The 23,999-nt window shown below is 35.3% G+C and overlaps 1 protein-coding gene across 2 annotated transcripts in view; it reads right to left on the reverse strand.

Moving 5' to 3' along the window:
- Nucleotides 1-15,718, reverse strand: part of LOC123546972 (phospholysine phosphohistidine inorganic pyrophosphate phosphatase-like) — a 46,299-nt gene extending 30,581 nt beyond the window's left edge. Inside the window, exons 1-2 of one of the 2 annotated variants that reach the window (XM_053551297.1) lie at nucleotides 15,497-15,718; nucleotides 6,963-7,033 (exon numbers count right to left, since the gene is read on the reverse strand). In XM_053551297.1, coding sequence (XP_053407272.1) covers nucleotides 6,963-6,994 — 32 coding nt within the window. In that variant the 5' untranslated portion in view covers nucleotides 6,995-7,033; nucleotides 15,497-15,718. The remainder of the gene's footprint in view (nucleotides 1-6,962; nucleotides 7,034-15,496) is intronic. The other variant, XM_045333671.2, reaches the window with a different exon arrangement.
- Nucleotides 15,719-23,999: the final 8,281 nt, after the last annotated feature.

Genomic DNA, 23,999 nt, shown 5'->3' on the forward strand with positions numbered 1-23,999 from the left:
CAGGCCTCTGTGACCTTGACCTTAAACGGAGTGACCCCAAAAACAATAGGGGTCATTTACTCTGCATGAACAATCATCCTATGAAGTTTCAACATTCTGGGTCGAGAGGTTCTCAAGTTATTGATTGGCAATGGTTTTCCATGTTCAGGCCCCTGTGGCCTTGACCTTTAACAGAGTGACCCTAAAATCCTTAGGGGTCATCTACTCTGCATGACCAATCATCCTATGAAGTTTCATCATTCTGGGTCAAGTGGTTCTCAAGTTACTGACCGGAAATGGTTTTCAATGTTCAGGCCCCTGTGACCTTGACCTTTCACAGAGTGACCCCAAAATCGTTAGGGGTCATATACTCTGCATGACCAATCATCCTATTGAGTTTCAACATTCTGGGTCAAGTGGTTCTCAAGTTACTGACCGGAAATGGTTTTCAATGTTCAGGCCCCTGTGACCTTGACCTTTGACGGAGTGACCCCAAAAACAATAGGGGTCGTCTACTCCAGCAGCCCTAAAACCCTATGAAGTTTGAAGGTTCTAGGTCAAATGGTTCTCCAGTTATTGCTCGGAAATGAAGTGTGACGTACGGACGGACGGATGGACGGACAGGGCAAAAACAATATGTCTCCTGGGGGAGACATAATTATGTTATGAAGTTTGCTGGTCAAAGGCCAAAGCTTTCTCTAGCTATAGACCACTTTTTGTCTCATGCTCACTGTGGCTTTGACCAACTAACTACCAAAACAAGAGGGCCATGATGGCCCTATATCGCTCATCTGTTATCATTGCACTTGAGGACAAGAAGGTCCTCAGAAAAAATATCTAAGTCCAATGGACAGGAACAACAAAGGGAAGAAATTTAACCAAAAAGAAAAACAAAATTCTTACAAGGTACAGATATGTCAAAATACACCTAAAAATTGGAGGTACCATCCATGTTGTACCACAGAAAAGTGGTCTCGGTTTTTCCCTACGCCAATAATAAAAAAGTTACTAAAAATAAGCTATTTATAGTAACGTAAAAGGGAAGTAATTAAAAAAAAATTATTGTAAGTGAACAAAAGAAGGATCTGCCAAATAAATCTGTTGACATAAATGAAATTTCAGATCAGTATCTTCATTAGTTACGGAGATATACCCATTTTAATTTGAAACAAGTGAATGAAGTATTGCCATGCAATACAAAGTCCCCTACTGGAAGGCACCTAATTTTCTCTACTGCAGTATAACATAATGAACTGATATCTGTCAATGATGTATAAACAATATTGTACTACATATAAAATATGTTATAACAACACACTTGGATTAAAATGTGCATATATAAAAACCCACAGTTGTTTTCATATTGAATTTTTTTGGCTGATTATAAAAATGTTATCATGTAAGTTATTTATAGTAACAACAAAGGGAAATTAATCTTTAAAAAAAAAAAAAAAAAAAAAAAAATAATATAAGTCCACAAGAAACTCTTTACCAGGTAGAGATAGGTCAAAATACACCTAAAATTTGGATGTAACATGCATGCTGTACCACAGAAAAGTGGTCTCGATTTTCTCTACCGCCAGTAATAAAAAAGTTACATAAAAATCTATTTATAGTAACAACAAAGGGACGTAATTCTAAAAACAAGGGTGCCTCATGGTGGTGAACATTTGGTCCAAGTTACATCAAAATCCCTCCATGCATGAAGAAGAAATGTTCCATACAAAGTCATTCTTGAATTTGACCTTTGACCTCTAAATATGACCTTGACCTTAGACCTAGGGACCTGGTTCTTGCGCATGACATGTTGTCTCATCCAGGGGAATATTTGTGCTAACTGATATCTAAATCCTGCTTTGCATGACAAAGTTATAGACCGGACAGGAAAAAAATCCTCTTGACCTTTGATCTCAAAGTGTGACCTTGACCTTTAAGCTAGGGTACTGGGTGTCGTCTCATCATGGGAAACATTTGTGCCAAGTAATATTAAAATCCCTTCATGGATGGCAGAGTTATGGACAGGACAGGAAAAAAACTCTGTTGACCTTTGACCCCTAATTGTGACCTTGACCTTTGAGCTAGGGGTCCGGGATTTGCGCATGACACGTCGTCTCATCATGGGGAACACTTGTGCTAAGTGATATTAAAATCCCTTAATGAATGTCAGAGTTATGGACCGGACACGAAACAGACCCTGTTCATGCTATGTTAACATTTGACTGCTAAGTGTGACCTTGACCTTTGAGCTAGGGGACTGAAAGTTGTGCATGACACATCGTCTTATTATGAGGTACATTTGTGCCAAGTAATATTAAAATCCCTTCATAGATGGGAGAGTTATGGACCGGACAGGAAAAAAGCCTTGTTGACCTTTGACCTCCAATTGTGACCTTGACCTTTAAGCTAGGGGTCCAGGTTTTGCGCATGACACGTCGTCTCCTCATGGGGAACATTTGTGCCAAGTAATATTAAAATCTCTTCATGGATGGGAGAGCTATGGACCGGACAGGAAAAAAGCCCTGTTGACCTTTGACCTCCAATTGTGACCTTGACCTTTGAGCTAGGGGTCCGGGATTTGCGCATGACACATCATCTCATCATGGGGAACATTTGTGCCAAGTAATACTAAAATCCCTTCAAGGATGGGAGAGTTGTGGACCGGACAGGAAAAAAGCCCTGTTGACCTTTGACCTCCAATTGTGACCTTGACCTTTGAGCTAGGGGTCCGGGTTTTGCGCATGACACGTCGTCTCATCATGGGGAACATTTGTGCCAAGTAATATTAAAATCCCTTCATGGATGACAGAGTTATGGACCGGACACGAAATTGCGGACGGACGGAATGACGGAATGACGGAATGACAGAATGACGGAATGACGGAATGACGGAAAGACGGAATGACAGAATGACGGAAAAGTGCATTCCTATAGTCCCCAAAACTGGTTTTCAACCAGTAGGGGACTAATAAAGGGAGGTAATCTGACATAAAATCAGTCCATAGTTATCTACCCTGATTGGCTCAGTCCAACTAATGACAATAATGAAATTTCAAGTAGTCCTATAAGGTTATAATGCAGTAATTCGGTCCAAAATGTGCTTCCGTGCTGTAGTCGAAAGAAGTCCCTAATAAATAGATCCTAATTTTTCCATTTTTCGCACATTTGCGCGTAAAACGGGGGCCAAATGGGTATTATTTCACTCGTGGAACGAATTTTACATAAAATAGGACACATTTCATGCTAATACTCGCATGTTTTCAAGTTGTTTACTTGAAAACGAAAGAAGGGTGTTTATTCTGCGGACCGCTTTCTGAAATGCGGCAATATGAGGGTACCTGACTTCAGTTGACTTGCATTTCACTGCATACTATTCAACACCCCTTTTTTTTTCGTTTTCTTGAAGCAAATGTATGGATATCTTGTGGAAAATCTGAGGTCTACGACAGAGTGAAAATCTAGAAACTGTAACAAAATTGGTCTGAAGTAGCTGAATTTTATATGAAACAAAGAACAATTTCTTTTATTGGTATATAGCCATAAGTACTTACTGATATAAATCCATTTTGATTACAATCAGGGGAGGTAATCAGATATAAAATAACTCTGGAACCTACGATTGGATCTGATTTGTCATGGAATCCAAGATTTATTGTTGCTGAAGATATTTTGGAAGTTTGTATCAAATAAAACCATAAATGAAGTATCTATATGGCTGCAAAAGCCAAAATAGCCAATTTTGGACCTTTAAGGGGCCATAACTCTGGAACCCATGATGGAATCTGTCCAGTTCAAGAAAGGAACCACCCCGCTGTCAAAATTCCAGAAGTTTCCATGGAATGTCTTTAAATTTCCATGGAAGTCCAGACTCTGGAGTATTCGGACAAACTTTCCAGAGCTTGATACGGAATACTGCGGAAAAATGTCCAGGGATTTCCGAAGAACTTTCCATGGACAATTTTCCGGAGTGATTCCACTGCTGTCCGTGAACAATTTTCCGGAGTTGTTCCGCAGTCGTCCAGGAAGTTCTGTTGACAGTATTATACAATAGCAATAAATGTGATTTATAGACTTTTTTTGCAGTACATGTATAGTGAGCAATAACACTTCAGTACAAGCAATATGATTTTATTGCATGTGATCACTAAAAAATTTGCAGTTTCAAACACTATATGATATATATGAACAAGGAAAATGAATCTTTGCCAGTTAAAAGTGACTGATTAGAATATTTTTTTAGCATATACATAGTTTCGAACAAAGATTAGTTACACTTAAATAATAATGAAAGCATTTAAAGAAAGTACCTAAAGATATCTGTTTTCATATATGCATATTATTTATAAAATCTTTGTGAAGCCTTTCTTTATACTTTAGCATTCATTGTTTTATATGACTGATGTACAAATATACATACATGTGTTAATTAGCATAATTACAAATGTATGTATTTTTCATTGGTCATTTATGTAAACAAACTTACTTGAGCAATTTCTAGAATCCTCAATATTAACTTTGAACTGAATTACTTCATATAATAAAGTTTCACTAATTTTTACACAACTTGTTAACATCAGACTTCCAGTTACACATTTTGAAAATTCCTCTGTCAGATCAGTTGATCTAATTGGCTGAGCTTGATCACATGGTATTCCCAGTCTGATGCTAATTGCTTTCTGATGTGTTTAAAATCCTTTAGAAAATGACAGAGTTATTTTCCAGAGTTAAATGACCAGAATTTTTTCAAAGTGCTACATTTCCGCAGTGTCAGTGAATATTCCATGGACATTTTGATAGATGTCCAGAGTAATTTCCAGAGATGTCCGTGGAAAATATTTGCAATCACTCTGGACATGTTATATAACAGGTGACTTTTCCGGACTATTCCATGGAAAGTACCTACTTTCCATGGAAGTTTTGCATTTGTCCGCAATTTTTCCACAGTTACTCTGGAATATGTACAGCTGGGAAGATCTTGTGGTAATACAAGTTGTGTGCAAGTTTGGTTAAAATCAAATCATAAATGAAGCTGCTATTGTGCAGACAAGGTCAAAATAGCTAATTTTGGCCCTTTCAGGGGCCATAACTCTAAAACCCATTAAGGGGTCTGGCCGGTTTAAAAAAGGAACAGAGATCTTATGGTGACACAAGTTTTGTGCAAGTTTGATTAAATTCAAATCATAAATGAAGCTGCTATTGTGCAGGCAAGGTCAAAATAGCTAATTCTGGCCCTTTCAGGGGCCATAACTCTGGAACCCATAAAGGAATCTTGCCAGTTCAAGAAAGGAACCAAGTTCTTATGGTGATACAAGTTTTGTAAAAGTTTGGTTAAAATAAAATCATAAATGAAGCTGCTATTGTGCAGACAAGGTCAAAATAGCTCATTCTAGCCCTTTCAGGGGCCATAACTCTGGAACCCATATTGGAATCTGGCCAGTTCAAAGAAAGGAACCAAGATCTTATGGTGATACAAGTTGTGTGCCAGTTTGGTAAAAATCAAGTTATAAATAAAGCTGCTATTGTGCAGACAAGGTCAAAATAGCTAATTTTGGCCTTTTCAGGGACCATAACTCTGGATAATGGCCATAATGGGATCTGGCCAGTTCAAGAAAGGAACCGAGATCTTATTGTGATACAAGTTGTGTGCAAGTTTGGTTAAAATAAAATCATAAATGAAACCACTATCGTGCAGACAAGAAATTGTTGACGCACGGACGGACGCACGGACGGACTGACGACAGACGACGGACGAAGGGTGATCACAAAAGCTCACCTTGTCACTATGTAACAGGCGAGCTAATAATAAACTTCAACTGTTCTTATATAATAATGATATGAACTTAAAAGGCTGTTAAACCATAGCATTTTCCAATTATATATAAGAAACCATTAAAATCTCTAGATCGCTGTGACCGTGACCTTTGACCTTCTTATCTCTAAAACTTAAGCAACCATCTTATGTCCACAGACAATCATCATATGAAGTTTTGACAGTCTTAGACTAAAGCAATCTCCTGTAACAGTTACTGATAGGAAACCACTTTAAATTTTTGACCTCCTGACCATACAAACAATAAAGGTCATATTCTGACCACAAGCAACCATCATATTAAGACTGAAAGTCCTACATCAAATCATTCTCTAGTTAATTATGCAGAAATTTTCAATTTTGAGGTCACCTTAACCCCCAAACCAATATGATCATCTAATATTACCTTGCCCTTTGACCTAATGAGACAAAAAGAAAAAGGGTACCTTACTTAATAACTACAATCTACTGTAGACCAAAGCATTATATAGTTACTGATTGGAAACACCAACAGACCAACTGCCAGACCGACCAGCAGACCAGCATGAGCTAAACAATATCCCGGGTGAGAAAATTACAGAGGTTTCCGTGGAATGTCTGTGAATTTCCATGTAAGTCTGGACTCCCAAGTATCCAAACAGACTTTCCGGAGTAGGGTGTGGGAAATGGCAGAAAGTTGTAGAAAAATGTCCAGAAATTTGCAGAGTACTTTCTATGGACACCAGAGTTATTCTATTGACACCCATGAACAGTTTTTCTAAGTTGTCCAGGAAGTTCTGCTGACAGTATTATTCAATAGCTACATGTGATTTATGTGACATTTTTGTGGTATCTATAATTTGAGCAATAACTCTTACAAACCATAATGATCTTATTTCATGTGACCACTTTTGCAGTTTCAAACATTAATAACTATATATAAACAATGAAAATGCATTCTTTGTTATAAATATTTGCCAGTTAAAAGTAGGAGATTAGAACACTTTCACATAAACATACATGTGAACAAAGATTAATTACACCAAAAAAAGTACCTAATGTTATCTGTTTGGAACATGCATATTATTTATAAAAACCTTCTTGAAGCCTTTGGTACTTTAGAATTAAGGTTTACCAGTATATCACCAAACCACAGAAATATCTAGTAAATGAACCACGTCTTTACCAACAATCTTACTGTCTAATATATATTTTGCCATACTGTTCCATACGACTGGATACTTAAAATATTCTCCCAAAGTTGTCCCCCTGTAAAAACAAATGCCATTTTAAAAGAGATAAAAAGAAACAATTCCTGAAAACTATGCTAAACCTAGTTATGTGAAATTTCAGCACTTAGACATTACTGCAAATGCATCAAAACGAAGATATGTAACAGTTATTTGTAAATGGCAAGTTTTTAAAGGTGCTAAACTGTTCAAAAGTGTAGAAATACTGGACAATAGTTTATGTTTGAGCCAAATGCATTTTAGGTAATAACAAAAATATAGTGAATGTGTATCAAAACATTAAGTAAGTATAAAAGGGACATAACTGACAGAATATTTCGCAAGGGTCATACACCATGTATTATATCAAGTGGTTTATAATGCAATTTAACAACTGTTTAAAGTTTGAATCAAATCGATTAAGTAGTTACTGCGATGGAGCAAATGTGCATCACAACATTAACCTAAAATTCTAAACAAAAGGGGGCAAAATTCAAAAAATATTGGTGCCAGCCTTATGACCCTTGTATGTGGATGAGGAACAACCATTTCAAGTTTGAATCAAATCCATTTGGTAGCAACAGGGACATGATGAACAAGAGCAGTCACAGAACTTGAGAAGACAGCGTGCTAGACTATTTTGATGCTGGATAGTGAAATTCTGCACATTTGTGGAAGATGGAGCTGTTACTGAAGTGTTTAATGACTCCATGTAGATGGAGATATAGGACTAAATATTGTTGATATTGTTGATATTGGCTTATGTCTGTGTCAAGTTGTCAACAGTATTAGATAATAACAGAAATAAATATAAAGTGTATCAAAACATATAAGTACAAAAGGGACATAATTCATGGAAACTTTCTGCAAGAGTAATGCATCATGTGTCATATCATGTGACTAATAATATGGTATAACCATTTTAAGTTTGAATCAAATCTATTTAGTAACAACCGAGATAGACCAGAAGTGTATCACACCTGAAATTCTAAGTAAATATAGGGCATAACTCATAACATATTGGTGCCAGTACAGTAGACCTTGTGTCATATGGTGTAGGTGATGATGTCGAACAAATATTGTAAGTTTAAACCAAATCCATTTAGTAACAACAGAGATATGGTGACAAAAGCATCAAAATTAAACTGAAATTCTAACCAACAAGAGGGCATAATTCATGAAATATTGGTGCAAGAGTTATGGCCCCTGTGTCATATGATGCAAGTGCTGATGTGGAACAACTATCTTGAGTTTGAATCAAACCAATTTGGTAATGATAGAGCTAGAGTGAAAGCGCATCAAAACCTTAACCTGAAATTTTAAGTAAAAAGGGAGGTAATTCATTTAATATTGGTGCCAGAGTTATGACCCTTGTGTCAAATGATGTGGGTGATGATGCGAAACAAATATTTTAAGTTTGAATCAAATCCATTAATATAGTAATCACTGAGATAGAGTGAAAGTACACCAAAACGTTAACGTGAAATTCTAAGTAAAAAGGAGGTAAAACTCATAAACATTGATGCCAGTACAGTGGACCTTGTGTCATATGATATGACTGATGATGTGGAACAACAATTTTAAGTTTGAATCAAATCCATTTAGTAATAACTGTGATAGAGTGAAAATGCATAAAAATAAATTTAATTTCTAAGTAGAAAGGAGGTATAATTCATTAAATTTTGGTGCCAGAGTTATGGACCTTGTGTCATATGATGTGAGTGACGATGAGGAACAACTATTTTAAGTTTGAATCAAATCCATTTAGTAATAACAGAGACAGAGTGAAAGTACACCAAAACTTTAACATGAAATTCTAAGTAAAAAGGGGGGATAATTCATAAAATATTGGTGCCAGATTTATGACCCTTGTATCATATAGTGGGTGATGATGAGGAATAAACTATTTAAGTTTGAAGTAAATCTGTCATGTTATAACAGAAGTGACAGTGTATCAAAACTTTAACCAAGGTGAGGACAGGGTTTACAACGGCAGGGCAAGTAGGAGAGCTTTCCCTACACTTTGTATAGTCGAGCTAAAAATAAGGCTGTAACTATATATCGAAATTCACTGTATCACGATACATTAGTCTGGCGATACGCATATGGTATCAAAGGCCTGTTTCATTATACAGAAACAATACAGTGAAAAGCAGAAACATTGAATGACAACTTTCATATAATCAGTATTAAAGATGGTAACTAAACAAATACCATTTATAACAGTTTCTTTAACTTTAAACAGAATATCAAGTGCTTTCCAAGTGTAGGAACATTGATTTTTTTTATTTTGTCACATGAATGCTTCCTTATGATACTCAATTTGTATCGCAATATGTACGGTATCGTTGCATCTGTATCGCAATATGTACGGTATCACTGCATCTGTATTGCAATATGTACGGTATCGTTGCATCTGTATCGCAATATGTACGGTATCACTGCATCTGTATTGCAATATGTACCGTATCGTTATATCTGTATCGCGATATGTACGATATCACTGCATCTGTATCGTGATATGTACGGTATCACTACATCTGTATCTCGATATGTACGGTATCACTGCATCTGTATCCCGATATGTACGGTATCACTGCATCTGTATCCCAATATTTACGGTATCACTGCATCTGTATCCCGATATGCATTTATCGTGATACTAGGGTATCGTCACACCCCTAGCTTAAAAAAGCTGTATAAAGTAGTATAACTGTAGTTCAGAAATAAACAAAGTAGATATTTTACCTGTAATTTTATGAATTTTCGATAGCATTTATAGATCCTTTTAAATTACTATTTTAAAAATTCATGAATGGTAAAAGTTAATTCATTCATAGTTTCAGATAATTACTAGGCAAATTATCTTACTGATTAGAACAAAACTTGTTTTAAATCTGTTTTCAAAGCTGAGAACTGCATTTAATGAAAAGAAAATACATGTTGTCATTTTCTAAAATTCAGCATACATAAAAGTACTGCAAAGTGTGGACAAGATTTTTTCTATGTATGGTGTACCAAACTGCCTAAATATTGTCACAAAAGTCTCAAGTTTATGTAGAGTTAACATAATTTAGAAATGATCCAAAATTCCTTTTAGGGATAGTCCAAATTTAATAAAGGTTTAATTTATTATACTGCAATTGATGAACTTACACACTGCTTATCTCATCAAAAATACTTCCAGTGGAAAAGGCGTTTCATTCTACATTGTGTATTTCTGTACAAGCTATTTTATGGGCAATATCTGATTGTGTTTTGCTTGGTAGTCATGGTTCTTGTTTGTTTGTCTGTTTTTGGTTTAACGCCGTTTTTCAACAGTATTTCAGTCATGTAACGGCGGGCAGTTAACCTAACCAGTGTTCCTGGATTCTGTACCAGTACAAACCTGTTCTCCACAAGTAACTGCCAACTTCCCCACATGAATCAGAGGTGGAGGACTAATGATTTCAGACACAATGTTGTTTATCAAATAGTCACGGAGAACATGCGCCCAGCCCGTGGATCGAACTCACGACCCCGCAATCTGTAGACCAACGCTCTTACCTACTGAGCTAAGCGGGCGGCATGGTTCTTGGTATGTCCACAGCAACCTGTTTGTGAGATGTTCCCAGCAATTAGTTCATGGGATATTTGGGCAACTTGTTCACAGAAAGTTCACAGCAACTTGATCGCAGAAAGTTCACAGCAACTTATTCGCAGAAAGTTCACAGCAACTTTTTCGCAAAAAGTTCACAGCAACTTGATCACAGAAAGTTCACAGCAACTTGTTTGCGGGAAGTTCGTAGCAACTTGTTTGTGGGAAGTTTGTAGCAACTTGTTCATGGCAAAGCTTATTAGCATGTGAAACGTGAACACCAAACGAACTTCCCAAGATCATTGTATCTATTTAATCAAAACGTATTTTCACACATCGCTTCCTGGTATCGTAATCTGTTCAAACATTAAATGTAGTTTGTACTAATTTATTTTAGATTGATTGTGATGAAAGCTTAAAGCTTATTTGAATCACTTCTTTGAGTCCATTTCCTGGAAAGACCAGTAGTAGTGTCATATGAGAAGACAGTCATGACAGGGCCCTCTCTACATTTTGGGGGATTGAGGCCGGGGCCCTTGGAGGGGGGAATTTCGCGTCGTTTTCAAGGGAGGGGGGAATTCATTCTGGAGATATGACATCTGATCATAACCCCTTAAATTAAGGTCAATTGAGTACTACAGATATCAAACTAATGTGAATATATCTGAAGTATTGTACAGAACATAATCTATTAAAAACAGGCAACTTTTATTTTCTTTTATTAAATCAGTTATGTGATATCCAAGCGAGGTTCACATGTCGTCATTATCGGTAGCACTAGCAGTATCCACGGACATTGTCTCAGCAGCAGCTGGAGCAGGGCTTCCCTTCATCGTATCTACCTGATTGTGCATGTCTGGCACTGATGAAACAGCGGTGTCCGTGACAGTAGTTTTTTTTTTTTGAGAGCATGCTGCTTAAAAAGCAAATCTTTTGTTGCGCATTTCGGCCCTGCTGCATCCGTGATCTTTTTACGGTATGATGTGCATTATGCGACATTTTTTTTTCAAAGGGAAGTAACTTTGCATAAACGCATCTCGGGAACTGAAAAACGCGTGTATTATACGGATCAGTAAAACCAGGGGTTCCACTAGACCTGGAAACCCAAGAGTCCCAGGACCCTTGGGTCCAAATTTTGAAGGGTCCTTTTTCAAAATACAAGAGTCCTGCCCCAACACATTGATATAATTGACTATATTTTCTTATAAAGTAATACTAAGTAATTAATAGCTACTAAAACCAAGAACATGTTACAGCATAATAACATAATAATAATTTCTGTTTCAGGTCATATAATCTCATATTGTAAATAAATTTTTATCAAATTTCATTTTAATTTGATGAGGTTTTTCTTCAATATTTTTGTTTGTTAGCAGAAAAGTGCTAAAACACTGTAAAAATGTATCCAAAAACGTACTATCCGGATACTGGTACACTTTTGGAATGTCGTCTGAAATGTTGTTTTTGCCAGTAAACTTGGTCCACTAAGGTAAACCAGAGATAGTTCCTCAAATAATGATGCTACTTTTCATTAAAAATTGCATTGAAAGTCAAGTTTTTTTAGTGAATTTTGGAAAAATTGCATATGTCATCGGGTGTAATTAGAATCGTGAACGGACATTCTAAACTTATTTTTACTTTCCAAATCCATTTAAATTTGTGGATTTTCTCGTTGATATTAAGGTACAATCATTAAACAATGAGCTAATTTAAAGTTTGCATGAAGAAATCTTGCAGGACACTTTTCACATGCTCGGTAATCAGCTGGTCGCTTAATTACGATAGTTTAATAATTGGCGCCTTTTTTGACAGTATGCGGGTACCGCTTTATCATTTAATGTTAACACTTCATTGATTCTCATTACCTATGTTCACTCGCCGTGACGTAACTTGCTGATAAAGAAAAATCAGCGTGGCATGTCCACATGATAAAGAGCGGGAATTTAGCAGAAGATCAAAGGCAGGAGGGCATGACCGCGTGTGTGTATTTTGAATACACGTGTTTATCGTGGATATAGTTTCACTGTAGAAAATGACTGATAAGAGGAAGGAGTAAAATTTTATCAGGCTCATTAAGTTACGAGACGCTCCTAAGACTATCGGGTATCGATTTTTTTCTTGATTTTTTTTTCTTTCGAGGGGGAATTTTTTTATACTTCGGGGGAAAAATGCATACTATTTCGAGGGGGGAACGGGACCGAATTTCGGCCCCAAAAATCGGCAAACGAGGGCCCTGCATGACCACAGTGGGGCTCAAACCCAGATAAGCTTTTGGTGCAGTTGGGTATTTACCCATCACTTTTTGTCTGAACTGGGTATTGGAAATCTGAATTGGGTAAAAATAATATCATTACCCAGCCTTTTCAGAAGTAATTGGGTATTAAAAATGCTAAAACCAATTGGGAATTCCACCAATCTCACACAAACAATTGAGTATTTTTTCTTGTGGCTTAAATTAAATTATACATGGTATATATCATTAACCAGGTTTGACTAACTACATAAAAGTACTTTAATGGCACCCTTCAATGTTTAATACAAAAATGTATTTAAAATTGTAATGAAATGTGATTAATTATATGTAAAACAGTACTCTCTTTTTTAAAGTTGTTTTTACATGCCTGTAAGCAATGTAAACATATGTATTTTAATTCATAGTACCAAAGGTATTTTTCTCTAATCCAGTTTTTTTTTTTTTTTTTCCTCAGTTTTAATGCAGTCGGAGATAAATTCACCCACAATATCCCAAACAATGTGTTCACAGCAACATGCGTTCTCCCATAAGATGTCGTCCAGTATCGGTGACACTACATTGTCACAAACAGATAACTGTCTTTGTTGAACAGCAAAATATCCAACTAATTTGTTTGTTTGTTGTGCAACAATGTTTTTTCTGCGATCTCTTTTGGTTTACATTTTATCGGTGTAAAAATTGTTTACAAAGCGTCCAAATAACACCACTCAGCAGACTGAATGGTCCTGTGATTTTTCCGATAAACAGCAACATGTTCTGCGGTAACGTTTAACCAGTCAGTTGTCTAGCATTAAAGTCAGATGTACCCATTCTATAATTAGGAAAATGCGATACACAAGTGATTTTTTATGAATTGGGTATTAGGACTTTGTTCCAGTACGCACACTGTATGAATTCCATTGGGTTTTCTGCAACTTTAATTGCGTAATTACGCATATACGCAGCTTATCTGGAGCTCTGCCTCAAGGTTCAGTGGCCAACACCTTAACCACTAGACCATCACTCATTCACACTGAATTTGTGTTCAGTCTGTTTGTACCCAGAAATTAGTTGACAGGTGTAAGATGTTAAGGACAAAATCTTGTAGTACTATTATTGAGAACTAAAACAATCCATTTTTACAGGTTGGTTCTTCAAAAAGTGTCATAGTCAAAATAACAGGACGTTTCAGGACAGCGTGATAACTTTTGACTGTCGCTGTCCCATCACGTCCAAACTTATTCTGCATATTTCTGTTTGGAAAATTTTTAAAAGACCTTTTCACAGCATCAAATCGATTGGGAACATTTTCTGGTGCATGTACAATGTAATTGTAATGATTACATCACATATAACGAATTTATGTTGACATTCAAACATAAAATTACCTCGCTAACATTTTTTGAATGTATATTTTCATTTTTGTGTTTTGTTTCTGCAATTTTGTGTCATCAGCAGTATGCTGTGTACTGAAACCAGTGTCAGGGTAAATACTGAAACCAGTGTCGGGGGTAAATATCTCCTCGCATCTGTTCACAACATATTTTCAAAGTGTCAAGTCTTTTATTTAAAATTATGAGTTTATATTCAACGCATTTGAAGTTTCTACATGAATATTAATGTTTAATGGGCAAGGCTTAGAGGGATGACAACTCTAAAATATCAGATCATAAAATAAGTCATCCTATAAGCCAAATGAGTAAGGCTAAAAGTGTCATAATCTATTATACTTAATAATGTACGGGTCCTTCCGGACCATAGCTAGTCCTATCAATAAGACCTGACATAACATACTTTAACATTTTGACGTCTATCGGTTATGTCAGGTCTTATCAGATCGCCATTTATAACATGTAGTGAGAAGCGAACACACTTCATGTCGCCTCTAATCTTCAAATTATGAACAACATAACCCAATCCGAAGTGAAAGAACTCTACTTACACCGAAAATAATCCTTTTTTCAACTGCACATGTGAATAATTACAAAATAAAAGTTACTTTTCATATATAAATATCGAGTTGTTTCTTTCCATTGTATGTATTGCCGTGTATCTGTATTATGGTGTGCAACATTGCCGGTCTATTCCGAATGTTGTGTAAACACAGTATATTTTGAGAATCAATTTCAGAAGAAATATTTTCCCTCTAGATCAATTGGCAAGTAGTTCACGTGGAAAATTGTTTTCGTCTAAGTCGATTCTAAATATATTATAACCTGCTGAATATGCTTGAAAAATGGCGGAATGTGTATTGAAAACTGTACACAATTGACATATATTGGATATGAGGGATTTTAAAGGTAAATTCAAACGATATATTACTAGAATATGATACATAACGGTAGGCTGGACTGTTTAAACCTGCATATATCATATATTTTTCGTGTGAGAAAATTCTACCGATTAGGGCCCTTTTAGACGTTACAATGCAGATTGAAAATAAAATGTAAAATAATAAAATAATGAATGTTGAAGTCAAAATGAGCATGTACACGTCTAATATTTTGGACTAGACCATAGCCTGGCATAGGACCATTACTAATATTTTTCTATGTATTCTAATGGCATTAGAATACATAGAAAATATTCAGTTCTTTCAGGCACCGGTCTTCTGAACGGAAGGGTCTTGTCAACTGATCCTTAAGTGGAACTTAAAATCCTTAAATCAATCTTAAATTAAATTTTTAGAAGACCTTTTCACAGCATCAATAGATCCTGGAATTGCAGTCCCACCATCTGGCCCACTGTCGTATAACACTCCAGTTATATCTAATAAAACACCACAGATCTTCTTTTGATACCAATCTGACATAACTCGCTTCATAAAGACAAAAATGTAAGAAATAGCTGCTAATTAGTTAGCTGTAAACAGGTAAAAATGGCGAATTTCTCTGTAAAAGGGAAATAACCATTGATTTCTTACAAATGGCGGTAGCATGTGCAAGGGAGGCAAAACACTTCACTTTAGGTGAAGAAGTAATGATGCTAACGACTGTCAGAAAAAACGCATTTTATTATGTACTGTACAGTCCTTGCGTTACATGACATCGTGGTTCTATGGTGATTTTTTTTTTCAATTTACACCTGTATATTTGATAATAAAAAGTAATGAGCTGTGCTATTGTAGAAGACGTCGCCAACATTAAATCGCCCCTATTGGACATTCTAATATGACTACCAATGCAGCTATGCTTTAATCATCACAACGATATCATGTTGGCGTCACGTCAACGTGATAATTAGCGTCATGTACGCATCAAGAAATAGCGCTTTCAAATTTCATGACATATTTTATTTAATAACATCTTTTAAACGAAATGTCACATTGCACAAATGTGTTTATTAATTTACAAACATACTTAGTTAGTTATTCGCTTTTCTGAATAATTCGCATTAATTTTCGCCCGAAGTGAATTCTGCCGCAAGACGTATTACCATTTCCGGTCCTGGCACCTACTATTGGCACTGGGTGTCTTGCGCGAAGAAACAGTTCCATCATATTTGAGATAAAAATTTACAATAAAGAACATATTAGAATCGAAATAATTTATAGCAAAACAGAGCTTTAAATTATCACTATAAATTTATTCACTCGGGCGGTTATACGTCGTACGAAATAATTATTACGCCCGACGTATAACCGTCCATCGTATATAAATAGTGATGAAGCTCTGTTTTGCTATAAATTATTTCTTATTCTAATATGCTTGTCTCTGTAGAATGACGTCACGTTAACCTGCGGTGACGTCATGTTTTTTGCGACCAAGAAAGAGCGGTTCTATATTTTATCTACTGTTTTCAGATTAAGGGCATATTAGAATCGAAATAATTTATAGCAAAACCGTGTTTTAACACTATTTATACACTCGGGCGGTAATACGTCGTACAAATAATTTCACTCGGGCTGCGTCCTCGTAAAATTATTACGCCCGACATATAGACCTAGGCCTAACCACCCATCGTGCATAAATAGTGGTAAAACACTCTTTTGCTATAAATTATTTCTTAAATTCAATGCATGCGTACACTCAATGAGGGAACGTTCGTGCTGGTGTGTTTTTAATATCTACTGTATATATTAAGAATTAAATGAATTTTTACTTTTTTTACATTTACTTTTGAAATCAAGTAGATCTAACAGTTTTCCTTTAGAATAGGACCAGTGTATAGACTACATAATAATCAATTTTCGAAAGCGGGTCCATATATATTTTTTTCAAAAACTAAAGTTTGATTATAAATTTATTTTGAATTTAAGTGAGCGAAAGTAAAATAATAAATTTACTGACTAAAGATCTATATCGTTATCTTTGAAATGCTCTAAAGTACTGGGAATAGGGTCTCAGGCTTTAAGTGTTTATATAAAATAAAGAAGGAACTGAAAAAAGTTTAATGTAACCTAGAAGTTGAGCAGGGATAAAAATTGAAACTTGTCTAGATGAGGATATTAATGAGCCAGTTTGGTCAAATTATGAAAGAAAATGACAATTTCCGTGCAATTTTGCAGTCAAAATGTAGAAAAACTAAATACATTTCATTTTCTCTTCTCTGGGTGTATTTTTTAAATGCATATTGACAGCCTTTAGAAAAATTGCAAAGTTCTAGGTGTCATAGGTGAGACTGGGTATAGTTTATGATAGTGTGGATAATATATGGCAATAATAAGCCCAAGCCAGGAAAAGTGGTCATAAATTATGTCGTGACAATTACTTTTGGAGGAAATTTGACATGGATATAGGTTACTGGTACATTTTTTTTTTTTTTTTTTTTTTTTTTGTAAGAAGGCATGTTATAATAACTGGTTATATAAGGTTTTCATATCATCGAAAGGCTTTAAAGTACTGAAAATAAGGCCTTAAGATTTAATTTAATTGTTTATCTGGCATACAGAAGGAACTAAATAAGTATAATGTAACCTATGATGGGTTCTCATCTAATTATAAATTAGTGAAACCAGGAATAATAAGAAATATATGTATGCCCCTGGAAGAAAAAAAACAACTAAACTTTCTATTGTTAAACCTTTGTCAAAAGTATCTATACTTAGTTACAGTTTTCTTCCAGATAATCTTAAGGCTGCACAGGTAACCATAATTTATTCTAAAAAAGAAGAGCACACTATAGAATGGTAACTGGTTGTATTTACCTTTTATTTCAAAGTAAACACATATCTTTCAGCCTTAAAAGAAAATCATTCGGGTTTTTTCTTCTATTAATTGAAGAATACTCTGTGTCAGAAAAAATGGAAATACATAGCTCGCGGGTTGTTTTTTGGGCGGTATCATAGCCATGTTATCGCCTAAACGGTCACCTTCGAGCCTCGTTACCGCCTGCACCATTACCCCCGAGCCTCGTTACCGCCTAAACAGTCACCTCGAGCCAGATGTTTCATACCTGCAACCAGTGAAAGATTCTTATAGTCACACCAAAGCAGACATCTAAAGGTGTGGACGTGTTGCTTGTCTGGGGCAGTTTATGAATACCAAAGACTATGTGCTACCGGTAGAATATTCACAACTTTACTTTCACATGTTTCTTGAAATCTTAACAGGTTTCCGTAACAAGATTGAACTCATCATACGGACAGATCTGGTCAACATCCAAATCGATGAACCACTAGTATTATGTTGTTGCTAAAGAAACTGTGCACTGTTGTAATTCCCCAAAACCTACACACAAAAAAATCCACATTATCTTTTCCCAAAATCTACATTTTATAAAAAAATGAAAATGAATTAAACATTCTTTTTACACGTCCATATAAACGGCATTTCAAAATCTGATACCAAACACAGCCATAATTTGAAATATAACAAGAGCTGTCGGAGGACAGCAACGCTCGACTATTCAACAACCTTGTCGATTGAATGAATACGAAAGTCGAAAAAGGGACATAATTTAGTAAAAAAGCAAAATAGCGTTATGGAACCTGCACAGTGCTTATCAGCTCATGACAGTGGACAAGTGTGTGAAGTTTCAATCCATTCCCATTAGTGGGTACTAAGATACCAGCTTACATAATAGGAATTTAACCAAAAACTCCTAAGTCGAAAAAGGGGCATAATTTTGTAAAATGTGAAGTTGAGTTATTGACCCTTTGCATTGCATGTCATATCATGACAGTCAACAAGTGTGTGCAATTTCAATCCTTTCCTATTAGTGGATACTGAGATACCACATTACATACAAAAACTTAACCAAACATTTCTATGTTGAAAAAGGGGCATAATTTTGAAAAAAGCAAAATAAAGTTATGGGACCTGCTTTGTGCATGTCAGATCATGACAGTGAACAAGTGTGTGAAGTTTCAATCCATTCCAATTAGTGAGTACTGAGATACCAGCTTACATACAAAACCTTAACCAAAAAATTCTAAGTCGAAAAAGGGGCATAATTTTGTAAAAAAGCAAAATAGAGTTATGGAACTTGTGCAATGTAAGTCAGTTTGTCACAGTAAATAAGTGTGTGAAGTTTCAATCCATTCCCACAAGTGGTTACTCAGATACCAGCTTACATACAAAACCTTAACAAAAAATTTCTAAGTCGAAAAAGGGGCATAATTTTGTAAAAAAGCACAACAGAGTTATGGAACCTGTGCAATACAGGTCAGTTTATCACAGTGAATAAGTGTGTGAAGTTTCAATCCATTCCCACAAGTGGTTGTTGAGATACCAGCTTCCATACAAAAACTTAACCAAATCGGGACGCGGAAGCGGACGCCGACGCGGACGCCGACGCATGGGCGAGTCCAATAGCTCTACTATTCTATGAATAGTCGAGCTAAAAATGAAGATGTACGCACAGGGGATGATTTATTTGGTCAGTGGCGCATAATTCTAACTGAATAAATCTTAGATGCTTATAAAAGTTGTTCCCCTTTAAACGTGAACACTTTTAGAATCAGAAGATATACGGAACAGGGTTTACCATCTTTACACTTTCAATTATTCATAGCTACAGATGAAAAACATTTTCTGAAAGATTATTACGGTATCACAGAAAATGAAAATGAACGTCAAACTCCTTGTAACGTTAGAGGAAAGTCCATTCAATATTCGGTCGTAAAGTTAGGGCTGCGTTTCCTTGGTCAGCGAAAGAAGAAGATTCAAGAAGTGTCACAATAAGTGACAGCGGCTCAACATAACGATTTTTTAAGTTTCAAGTTTCATTTAAGAATGAAGTATGCATATTCACTGAAAAATGAGAGCAATAGCAACGTATATATCAATACATACATTGTCACTACTAATGTATATCCTGCGATTTTAAGGGTATCAAGATATTCAGTATAACAAATACATTGGTGAACAAGAACTATCTTTAAAAAAGATCGTCACTCACTCCATAAAACAAAATGTTCTGTGTATACTTTCCATAATATAAAAACTATTCCACTGAGCAAATAACTTTATTTATCTATAAAACTGGACTTCAATATCAATGACGTTCATCAATTAACATGATTGTTTCAAAACTCAATGTATATCGACCCTTAATTGTTTTTCTAAATGTGTACAAGCACTCTTTTTTATTATTACTAGTATTAGTACTACTTATTTGACACAACATATAATCCAAAGAAACAAGTTTTTAATTCTTGGATTATATTTCAATACATTTTAAACTGTACCTTCCACAAGATGTTTATTTAAGAAATAATTTATAGCAAAACACTGCACCCTCGTAAAATTATTAAGCTTGTAGTTTATAATAGAAAGCAAAGTAATATTTTGCATTTCTTAACAAATAACGGACTTTTAGACAGGGATTGAACGTGGCAGTAATGTCGACGCAAAATTATAATAGAATATTCGGGCAAAGACTGCACTATCGATATGTTATTAAAGGAACAGGAAACGCTACCATATATAGCAGGTGGTCTTAGATGTATGCAGCAAGGGTTGTTGTTTTTCCGGTCTTGCCATTACATTAGCTTAAACCCTGCTCATGGTTGCCACTTAGTTGAGAAAATGAAATTCCCTGACTATTCCCTGACCAATACCACCATATAGTTTCGGCCTCCTCCTCCCCTACAGACGTCCAATCCACCCTTTTATATTTATTTTGTTTCAGATATAACAAACTTTCATTAACAAATACCAAAAATATATGAAAAAAGTATATGATTAGTCTGCTCTGAAGGCAATGGTTGCAAAGTCTTTCAGTCTTCAAAACTCCAAAGTTAACATAAAAACGAAATTGATTCAGACACATTTAAATTATGTTTATACACAATTATCACACCAAAATGTGTTTGGAAATACTTATAAATACTGCTTGAAGACTTCCATAACTACTGACCATTTTAAACATCGACCCAGAATTTCATTTTTCACTGACCATTATCAATAGTTCCCTGACAATTCACTGACCTTGAAAAAAACAACATTTTCCCCTGATTTTTCAAGGTAAGTTGCAGCCCTGCTGCTAAACTATGAAACAGCCCTTGCGAAGATTTGGTTAAGGTTCCCTCTAACAAAGGTTCGAAAAGGTTCAATTCGGACTTGGTTGCCAGTGAAGGAACGCGATAGATTAAATACCATCTAAGCTAAAGGCTGTTCTGATAAACGGAGTAATGGTAGTATATAACTAGGGAGCAACAGACGAAACAAGGTGCTGGTTTACAAGCGCTTCCAGTGAGCAGAGTGGGGCAAATTAAACATACAAGACCCACAACATTTGTTAGAGGTATGTAGTAAAGTTGATCCATATAAAGTTATCAGGATCTGTACGGCCCTACTCGTACATATTAAATACATCTCAACTCCCGAACGACGGCATTACACCAGCTAGGCCGGGAGTTGGAAACCCTGCTAAACTAAGTCACGGTCAGCGCAAGGATATATGTGAATGACCGACCATACTTTCGGTACCAGGTCTCCTCTAACAGGTTGCAGCCGGTTAAGCCCTGCAACACCAATATAAGACATGGTCATGTTTTCAGCAGATACTCCTGGCCAAGCTAGAATTGTGAGCGTTTTTTTTTATTAATTTGTTTGATACAGCCGTTGTATCTTATTGCCAGGATAGGCTTTATCAAAATAGGTGTTGATCAATTATAAAAATATTTATGCTCACTTTAGAATGGACAATTAAGACTGTGTACTGTAACAAGCAAAGTTAAAAAGTGCCATTCGCATGCTGTCCTACTCTAGAAATGCTCGTTGCTTTACATAAGTCGCAACAGACATATTTGTAATCCAAGCATCAAGACCTTAAAAACTCTTATTGAGAAAAATACGGAAAAGCGTTGGATTACATTTAAAAACAATAATAGTGTTATTATATCTGCATAAGTTAAATACAAGTAATAAAGGAAATAGAGGAAAACATAACACATCATAAAAATGTGAAGATGATTCAATAATATTATCTTCACTTTAAATCTAGAAACTTTAAACTTTTCACCACTTTAATTAAAACGTTCATTTCACTATTTTCTTTTAACTAAATAAATAGTCACTGCGACAGTTTTTAGTAAAATGTTTATGTAAATGCAGAAGGACGCTTTCTGGACACGACCAGCCTTTTGCGAATTCCGCGTTGGCATGTCTGGGACTCCGTAAATGTATCAGTCTGGATCTGAAAAACAAACTTGAGACAGCAGAAATACGTCAAATTGCTAATATATATATATATATATAAGTCCTAAAGAGAATGATGGGAGGGAATTTTTCTGTCGATGTTGTTCGGACGACTTCAGCTAGCAGATTGGTTCGAGGGCGTGGCAAAATATGCACCGGGACTTCTCGTAACTTTTGCCGCCAAGCGTGTAGATTTATAAATTTACGAATTAAACCGTAAAACGGAATGCAACTGATGTTGTATATCAACGGACACGTCATTTCTTAGTGCACATTTGTCACCAAAAATAACGACATTTATTTGTACAAGAGAACATAAATGAATGTATTGACAGTCCAAGTATTCGCGTGCTATACAGTGTGAAGGTATTATTTACTGGCTATGGTTCTTCATTTCATCTCTGTTTCTTGATATTTTAAACAACAACCAAGAAAGCTTTTGTCGTCATATTATTATTGACTCTACTTATTACATTTATTTTTGGTCTTTACATTTTGCCATGAAATAAGTTAAAGATATCGATAATAAGAAGAAAAAAAGAAGCATCATTGCTTTTATTCAGTAGGTTAAGAAAAATGTAACAGGTAATATTGATTATTCAAGGATGCAAAATGCAGAATGATTGATAGTTCTACTAGAAAATACATGTATGTGTTGTTAATTACATTAAGGACAGAAAAGCAAGATTTTCATTTTTCGAATTTGAAATTTTATTGAAGTCAGTTATTTTTTACCATTTAACGTTTGTTACATCTATATTTTATGGTTAAAATATGTATATCTTCTATAAATACTTATTTTTACAATAATTTATTGCGTTCATACGATAAATACATAATTATCTAATGCTCAATCAAGATTTATCTTGATTGAATTTTTTTTATGTTAAGACTGTTTTCTGAAATCATCATGAAATCAGTTTGGTATTTTTGTAACTTTGTAAACAACCACTTTTTGACTAGTTTAAATGCAACTTTTCCATGGCATGCTGTGTGAAAATAAATTGTTGGCAAATGTATGCATGATTAGCATGCAGTGAAAAAAACATGTTGCTGCTTGCGGACACGTTTTTTTGTAACTATAACATGTACAAAAATGGATGGCGTCATATGCGATGTTTTGATTGGCTGTGTAATGATGACAAACAAAATGGCGGAGTTAAATTAATTGAAACTGAAACGTGTTTATGGAAATGCAATTTGTTTAACGTAGACCGTAATCAAACAAAAAGCTGATGATAATGTAACAGATTACGATCAAAGTAAGATCTAATTGAGAAAACTAGATAAGATTGTAACATATGTTCTTTTCTAGGTATTGTGTACATGCTTGTGTGACAATAGGTATTCTGCGACTGACAGTTAATCAAAGTTTCGCACGAAGTTATCATGAAAACAGAATAAAAGCTGGACGCCTTCTTGTCATTCATATCATTTTCGATCTAAATCTGCCACTTCATTTCTTTTTTCTTGTTTGGGTGACCAGCTTTTCACATTGTGTGCTGCGTCTGTCCTTAAAATTTAAAAGAAGCTTTTGTAACAATCGTTATTTTTGCAGATTTTTCAGATGCTTTAGACTCTGGAGGACAATATCTCAAGAACTTGTAGAAAA

The sequence above is a fragment of the Mercenaria mercenaria genome, chromosome 9, assembly GCF_021730395.1.
Source record: "Mercenaria mercenaria strain notata chromosome 9, MADL_Memer_1, whole genome shotgun sequence".
NCBI classification, from domain to species: domain Eukaryota; kingdom Metazoa; phylum Mollusca; class Bivalvia; order Venerida; family Veneridae; genus Mercenaria; species Mercenaria mercenaria.